This window comes from Carex rostrata, chromosome 12 (genome assembly GCF_964058835.1).
Source record: "Carex rostrata chromosome 12, lpCarRost1.2, whole genome shotgun sequence".
In the NCBI taxonomy this organism is placed as follows: Eukaryota; Viridiplantae; Streptophyta; class Magnoliopsida; order Poales; family Cyperaceae; genus Carex; species Carex rostrata.
In genome coordinates, this window is record NC_135929.1 from 4,209,918 (window position 1) to 4,218,910 (window position 8,993).

At 35.2% G+C, this 8,993-nt stretch overlaps 1 protein-coding gene across 1 annotated transcript; it reads left to right on the forward strand.

The window, feature by feature from the left end:
- The first annotated feature begins 17 nt into the window (after nt 1-17).
- Nucleotides 18-4,075, forward strand: LOC144562690 (trifunctional UDP-glucose 4,6-dehydratase/UDP-4-keto-6-deoxy-D-glucose 3,5-epimerase/UDP-4-keto-L-rhamnose-reductase RHM1-like). Its single transcript, XM_078311920.1, has 4 exons — nt 18-154; nt 770-1,530; nt 2,266-3,090; nt 3,364-4,075. Exons 2-4 carry the CDS (start codon nt 799-801, stop codon nt 3,811-3,813), a joined length of 2,007 nt encoding a protein of 668 aa, XP_078168046.1. The 5' UTR covers nt 18-154; nt 770-798; the 3' UTR covers nt 3,814-4,075.
- The last annotated feature ends 4,918 nt before the right edge of the window (nt 4,076-8,993 follow it).

Here is an 8,993-nt window from a genome sequence, read left to right on the forward strand (position 1 = left end):
AGCCGACAGGCCCAACAGGCCCCGACGTGCACCTCCAATTTATTTTTGTTTCTTTTCTCCACTCCACTTACTTGTAGGTACTTAGCCATAGACCCATTTTGTAGTTCATACTGTGAATTTAGTTTCCTTTCTTTCTATCCCCGCCTCGAGTTCTGTAAGTTTACTCTTCTCGCACGTGATTCATTCGATTCAGCTCTGGTTCTTTAAACCAGTAACTCAATTTGATCACTCAAATTCATTAATTTGATTCTCTCAATGTTTTAGATCTCTAAACCAGTCAATCGGTTCTCTAAGTTATATCAGTCCTTTTAATTTCTTCTCTAAGCAAATCTGAATCGCAGTAGCAAAAATGAAGAGGATATTTTTTCTCTGATTTGGTGTCTTCCATCAGTGATCTGTTCTAGATCTGAACTATTTTATAGAGAGATCACTTTGTTCTTACCGTAAATTTTTACAGTTCCATCAGATCCAGCTTATTGGATTCAATCATACCAAATCCTTATCTCAGAATGACTGAATTTCAAAGTACGTTGTAGTACTCTTTTAAGTCGTTCTTGACTCGTGAACATTCGCTTATCTTCTGATTGTACTGGTTCATCATTACTTTCTGGTAATAAAGCCAGCTTTCTAAGTAGATCCTTTTTTTTCATGTATGCTGTATGCAGAGTTTGAATTTGAAAAGTTTCCCTGCTTAACCAAATGTATATCTTTATGTCAAATTGTTTCCCCCCCTTGAATTTTAACACTGATTGATTACCCTTTTCAACAGGTATAAAAGGAAAACAGAGCTAAACAACAATGAGTACATACAAACCAAAGAACATTCTCATAACCGGCGCGGCTGGGTTCATTGCATCCCACGTTGCAAACCGCTTGGTCCGCAACTATCCTGACTACAAGATCGTTGTGCTTGACAAGCTTGACTACTGCTCAACCCTAAAAAACCTCAGCCCGGAAACCCGCAACTCTCCCAATTTCAGATTTGTCAAAGGCGACATAGCCAGTGCTGACTTAGTTAATTACCTCCTTATAACTGAATCCATTGACACCATAATGCACTTTGCTGCTCAAACCCATGTTGACAATTCTTTTGGGAATTCTTTTGAATTCACAAAGAACAACATCTATGGGACCCATGTGCTTCTAGAAGCATGCAAGGTGACCGGTGGGATCCGTAGGTTCATCCATGTCAGCACGGATGAGGTGTATGGTGAGACTGATGAGGATGCAGTTGTGGGTAACCATGAGGCATCCCAGTTGCTACCAACGAACCCGTATGCAGCTACTAAGGCCGGTGCTGAGATGTTGGTCATGGCATATAGCAGGTCTTATGGTTTGCCGGCTATAACCACAAGAGGGAACAATGTCTATGGTCCAAACCAGTTCCCAGAGAAACTTATTCCGAAGTGTATTTTGCTAGCTATGAGAGGGAAGCAGTTGCCGATTCATGGAGATGGGTCAAATGTGAGGAGCTATTTGTATTGTGAGGATGTGGCTGATGCATTTGAGGTCATTCTTCACAGAGGAGAGGTAAGGCAATTGAAATAATTAGTAAAATGAATTATGATATTGTCGCTACTATTGAAATTAGCCATGACCAAGTCGTAGCTGGTTTTCTTGGTCCTGAATACACCAAATAAGCACTAATGAGAGAAGATCTTGTTTTCGTTTTCTTTTCAATTTTTCCTTTTTTTTGCGAAGTGCACAAAATATTTTAATTACAGGCAAAGATAAATTGCAAACTATGACAACTAACATTTCCACAGTTCTAATTTTTAGATTTCGATAAGTGTTTTATCGGTTTTGTCCTGGTTGTCAATATCACATTTGTCTTTGCTGTACTGTTGCTAGCACCAAATATTATTGAAAGGATATTGATGAGTACTGGCATTAGCCCTAACCCACAGCTTTCCAGGTACCAAGAGCAAATCATTGCTCATGTTTTTGCTGTATTTACATTGTACACTTAACATATTAAGAGTTCAACAACTATCTTTCCTTGACTTATAAAAAAGCTAAGAAAAGGGGCTCTGTGGACACAGGTAATTATTGGGTATCTCGTGCCTTTTGTCTTTAGAAATGTCAGACAATAGTTGAGAAGTGGGAATGTTGGGTATTATCTAGATATGCAAATAAATACTTGGTGTGATTTCCAAAAGAAATTTAAAAAGATGACTTAGGAAATACAATCTCTTACGTTAGGTCGCTAGTGTCCGTACAAAAAGAAGTCTGTACATGCAGCTTTTGATGATACCTCAATTTCAGGTGGGCCAAGTGTACAATATTGGTACAAAAAAAGAGAGACGTGTCATAGATGTTGCAAATGACATATGCAGGCTCTTCGACCTTGACCCAACTAAAATGATCCGTTTTGTTGAAGACCGCCCGTTTAATGACCAGCGGTACTTCCTTGAAGACCAAAAGCTGAAAAACCTTGGATGGTCCGAGCGTACCACCTGGGAAGAGGGCCTGAGAAAAACCATGGAGTGGTACACAAGTCATCCTGACTGGTGGGGTGAGGTGGCGGGGGCTCTTTTGCCACATCCTCGCATGCTAATGATGCCAGGTGCTGACCGCAATTGGACAGAGGAGTTGCAAATCCTAAGACCAACCTCATCAAAAGAAAATAGTTCCCAGACTGCCGAACCTGCTTCTGTTTCAGAGGGAAAGCCGAAATTTAAATTCCTGATATATGGCCGGACTGGCTGGATTGGGGGCTTGCTTGGGAAACTGTGTGAGAAGCAAAGTATACCTTATGAGTATGGTGCTGGCCGACTTCAGGATCGGACCAGCCTTGTGATGGATATTCAAAGGGTTAAACCAACCCATGTATTTAATGCTGCTGGTGTAACGGGTCGGCCAAATGTTGACTGGTGCGAATCACATAAGCAAGACACAATCCGTACCAATGTGGTTGGTACGCTAACCCTGGCAGATGTGTGTCGTGAGAATGGTTTGTTGCTAATGAATTATGCAACTGGTTGTATTTTTGAATATGATGAGGATCACCCGCTTGGTTCTGGTATTGGGTTCAAGGAGGAGGATAAACCGAACTTCCATGGGTCATATTATTCAAAGACTAAAGCCATGGTATGTGAACATGATAGTTATGTCATTTCTTATTGGCTTATTTATAAAATACAATAAGACAATGGAAAACCTAAAAGCAACATACAATGAATTCTGAGAATATACAAATCAGTGTGATACCAGTAGGCCCAAGAACTTTTTGGCATACAGCAGTTCAGTTCTTTTCCTTCTAATAACATGTAGACAGTACTTGTAGTTACTTTGTGCACAAATCCTTGCATTTATTAAGGCTGAGATGCCAATCCCTGACTACAAGTCAAATGTTTATTCCAGGTTGAAGAGCTCTTAAAAGAATATGAGAATGTGTGCACATTACGTGTGCGTATGCCAATTTCATCTGACCTGTCAAACCCCCGCAACTTCATCACTAAAATTGCCCGGTACGACAAGGTGGTGAACATACCGAACAGCATGACGGTTTTGGATGAGCTGCTCCCAATCTCCATCGAGATGGCAAAGCGGGACCTACGCGGCATATATAACTTCACTAACCCTGGAGTTGTCAGCCACAATGAAATCCTGGAGATGTATAAGAAATACATGGACCCTTATTTTACATGGAAGAACTTCACACTGGAGGAACAGGCTAAGGTTATTGTTGCTGCTAGGAGTAACAATGAGATGGATGCGTCTAAGCTCAAAAAGGAGTTTCCCGAAATGTTGTCGATTAAGGAATCCATTATTAAGTATGTTTTTGAGCCCAATAAAAAGGTTCAGTTCTGAGTGAACTGATATTGGTCTTTTATTCTCTCTTATTTTTAATCTATTTTTCGCTCTCCCACTCTCTCTTTTATTATTAAGTTATTCTTAAGTTGTAAGTTAAGGTGAACTATTCTAGCTATTTGTTTGGATCGGTCGATTATATAGTTTTGTTGAGATTTTTGGATTCGTCAATGTTGGACAGCCATGTAATAAGTATTGGTTTACCGCGAGGGAAAACAAGTTTGGTTTATTAAATTATCAAGGATAATATAAATTTTGTTTAATTATTTTGTTTCACATGCCAGAGTGCGAACATAAACTACAATTATTAAGGTGCATTGTTGCTTCAAGTTGTGGTCCTGACAAATCAACATCATTTGACCTGATCGTGGGTACGCCCGATTATTATTAAACCAAGTACACAAACAGGCAAAGTGCTTCAAAGTATTGGTCTACAAGACTTGAAGGTTCCAAATTAAAAAATATTTAAAATCTTAACTGACTCACCAGTAGATTTATCATTTATGTGATTGCATGTTTATCTTCATTAAATTTCTTCTTTATCTTATTAGTTGGGGCATGCTACGACCTTTTGTTAGCGTTTTTAATTAATTTTCATTAATTTATTTTTGTATGAGAACTTTCTTCATTCTTTGCTATTTGATTTTGTATATAACTTAACATCCTAAAAGAATCAGTTGTCGAACTTTTTCAACCTTTTTAATAAATGGCGAGTAACAGAATTTTTTTTTTTTTTCACTAGTGCTGGGTTTTAATTGGGACAGTTTGAAAAGTTTTGAAACCAACTATTATAAATTGATTAAACCAATATGCAAAATAAGATAAACTTGATTCATACAAGTTCTGATTTAGACGAAACCCCGAAGAGATGGCCTTAGTTATGTGGAAATTTATGGAAGTGAATAGTTTTTTGAGTAATTATTGTAAATTAGTGTTTGTAAAAAGGAATCCGAGAAAGAGGGAGTCTTTTTATAGACTGGTAACAGATAGGGGTGTCAATGGCACCCTTTTACCTGTTTATCCGATCCGTATTGTATCCGAAAATACGGATAAGGGTAAGATTTTTTTTCCGTTAACTAATCGGGTACGGGTAAGGGTAATGATTTTTTTTAGGGGGCAATTTCATGTATATCTCTCAAAAGTTTCAATATTACATATTTATCCCTCCAAAATCAATAATTACATATTTATCCTTAAAAATCATACAAATTCACATATTTGTCCAATCTAACTCTACATATCAAATATCTCTAAAAATAATTAAATAATATTTTTAAAACTTTAAAAAATTATTTAATTTACAGTATTAATTGAAAAATATGTTGACTATTATACTATTCGTTTTTGTCCGTCTAAGTTATCTTCTCTCTAAGGCGTCAAACCTCCCGCCTCTCTCCAAACAAAAATGGAAAATTAAAGTAGCAAGGGGCAGCAGAAATCTGTGAGAGGGGAGGCGACTAGGGAAGGCAGGGATAAATCTATGATTTGGCACAATTGGAGCGAGTGGCGGGGGAGGTTTGGTGCCTTACAGAGAAGAGAACTCAGGCGGACTAAAGAGACTGAAGGGGTATAATGGTCAATATATTATTACTTAATATTGTAAAATAAATTTTAAAGTTTAAAAAAATATTATTTAATTATTTTTGGAGATAATTGATATGTTATAGAGTTAGATTGGACAAATATGTGAGTTTGTACAATTTTCAAGGATAAATATGTAATTACTGATTTTGGAGGGATAAATATGTAATATTGAAACTTTTGAGGGATATATATGAAATTCTCTCTTTTTTTCATTATCTTACCCGTTTTTGTATAAGATAATTTTCAAAAAATAAAATTATATATAGATATATATTTGTATGAAGATGATATATGATACAATAAAGTTTTTGTATTTTATTAAATTTTCATAATACAAATTAGTTGTATTCATTATTATTTTTTCTTATTTTGAAAAATATTTCATTGAAAATACAAATCGAAATGTTAATGACACTTTTTTATCCGTTTACCCGACCCGTATCGTATTCAAAAATATGGGTAAGAGTAAAAAATTGTTTTCGTTATCATAACGGGTACGGGTATGAAAATATCTCCACCCAACCCGTATCGTACCCGTTGACACCCTTAGTAACAGATGAACATTATTTTATTAGCGTTTTAGATTATTTTTTACTCACGATAATATGTCATAAGTTTTTAAATCGTCTTCTGTTCATGCTGAATTTTTAGTGTACGATCTCTTTCACGATTAAGAATAATATCTTCTTAATCACCATATTTTTTTTTTTTTGAAAAGCATGGTAGTAGCTACCAGCATAAAAAAAATAAAAAATAAAAAAATAGTCTCTATAGTCCCATGCAGCTCAAGCACGCAGACAAATCATTCTCTATATCTCAACGTGCTGCTAGCTCATGTGGCATCATTCTTTTCCTCCCTCTGCAGTACTTGATCCACATAGCAGCTTCCTCTCGGATCCTTCTACACAACAGCTCCGGTATCACATGTTTTCCTCTGAAAATTTTCTCGTTGCATTGTCTCCACAGTGTCCAGATTATACACAGAATGTGCGTGGCCCATTCCTTCTTAGCCTTGGCTGTTAGGCTAACACTCCTGATGGAGTTATCCCAAATATCCTCCATTGTGTCACCTGTTCTCATCAAGCGAAATCCATGCAAAGCACTCATGGTTCTCCATACTCTCCGTGCATATATAAGAACAACAAAATAAGAGATCAATAACAAGATTTACTAGTGTTTTTTTTTTTTAATTTTATATTTGATTTGGTTCAGTGTATTGATAGATTTTTCTTTTTTCTTATTTGATTTTTCTCGCCAATATTTATTTTGTCAACACTCATCAGCTCGCCTGTTAATTACATATTCCTCTTTTAAACGACCTCATATCCTCATCTCTTGCTTCATTCCACTTTAATTACTTTTGTGAATGAAATTGATAAAATACTGATCATTCAATACTTTGATACAGTACGTAAAGAAACAAAAATTTCAGAACACGCGAGTTCAGACAATTCAAATTTAAGAGAATATTATATTTTTTCAGCGTGAATTCTAATTTTTTTTTTTTTGTTCAGTTAGATCATAAGTGTTAACTCACTAATTTGTACATAAATTATATTATATTTTTATTTGATTTGATGTTATTAACAGTGAACATTGTACCCCGTTTTTTTGTTAAAGTATGAATTATGTATAAATTTTAACTACACAAGGAGTAGACTTTACATTTGAACATGATTACCTTTTGGGAACCAATCATGAATCTACATTCACCCACTGCTAAGTCACCCCTATAATTTTAAAATTTTAATTATTATTATTAAAATTTAATTGAATTTTTTTATATAGTTCATTCCCCTCATTAAATATACATGTCTACATCTAATCTAGTTTTTAGAGCTTATTTTGTGGTTTTGAAGAGCTTGGTTCAATTTCCATCAATAACATATTTTTCATTTTAAGTTTTAGCACCCTCTCATGAATTTCTAGTTTCGTCTTGGAACCAACTCTCCAACACATATGTGGGTAGGAAAATCTTGTCAATAAGGTCAATCTGTCCATACATCCATGATTTGGATGGTTACAATTTAAGTATGAAAAGTATAGGATTTTAAAAAGACAACCTATATTTTAATTGTGACCGTTCAGATCATGGATGAATGAACATATTTATTTTGTTGGCAAGATTTTCCTGCCACATGTAAGCAGGAGATTCGGTTCCTTAACTTTTGACGTATGTTCAGTTTAAATCTAATATAATTTTTTTAGAACTGTAATTACTCCAAAATAATTTCGTGGCCCGTTGAAAAACATGCACCCCGGTCTGGTGATTCAATCAATTAGAAGACCACTTTTCAATTTTTTGATAGTCAAATCTTGTTATAAGAATGTAACAATTAAATCATGTCAATTGTAAAACCCAATAGGTGAAAAGCTTTTGGAAAAAAGTTATCAAGTTCCTTTATTTTAATAACAAGTAAATAAAAATTATTTTGACATACATGATTTTTTTTTCTCATAAACTCCGATTTTCATAATTTTGGACTCAAAATATAAAAAGAAAATTTGGAGGCTTTCACAAGATATATTTTGTTTCTTATTTAGAAGACTGATATTTTTGTACAATATATAACTACTTCACGCAATAAAGTGAGCCCAATATTTTTTTTTATAAAAAACAAGCTTCTATTCTAAAAGATGAGCCCAATTTCTTGACTACTGGAAGAATAATTGCTGTAATAATAAGCATTTATTGAGTGATGGTGAGAGAAATACTTCGAGCATCACCGGCCCGGAAAAACCCTTTTTTTTTATGTAAAAAACTGTCGACCAATAAATGGGCTCAGTGGTATAATAATTTTGTTATACAAAATCCCTTTAACTTTGGCATGCTACATAATGTACTACAGAATTTATATTGATATAAATTTAGAAAGCAGCTAACAGTCCCTAAAAAATTTCCGGATATTTTCAACTAATTATGTAAACATTAATACTAAATCCTATAAACATCAATACTAAATCCTGTAAACTAATTCAACAAATCCTGTAAACATAAAAACGCGTGAAAGCTGTTGAAAACGCGTGACAGCTGTTGGGAACAACCTTCTGTGAACATACACATAATATACTATAAACATACACATATTATCCTGTAAACATACACATATTATTCTGTAAACATACATATTGTACTTGAAATTATAGCAGTTGAAATTATGGCAGCTGTGGCAGTTAAAAACGCTTCAGAACTAAGCTAAAAATGGAAGGCTTTTATACACGGAGATTTTTGGAGGACTATAGCCCGGAAGACACTACCTTTTCTCATAAATTTAGGGATTGAATCGTCTGCCCCTCTGGGGGCAGGAATTTCCTGCCCCCAGAGTCACTGTTGGTGGACCCCCTAAACCCTAAATCCTAAATCCTAAACCTCTAAACTCTAAACTCGGCCTCACCCGCAGTGACTGAGGGGGCAGGATTTTCCTGCACCGGGGGCAGGTGATCTGCTTCCATAAATTTATTTTGTACACAAGTAAATGATCTCGAGAGTTGTGCGATTGAACTCTTATACAAAATTTAACCAAGTCAACCGTTTAATATATTGTCAATGCTTCTTGGCCCTAGGGATTTGTTTCGGACTGAAATATTATGAGTAT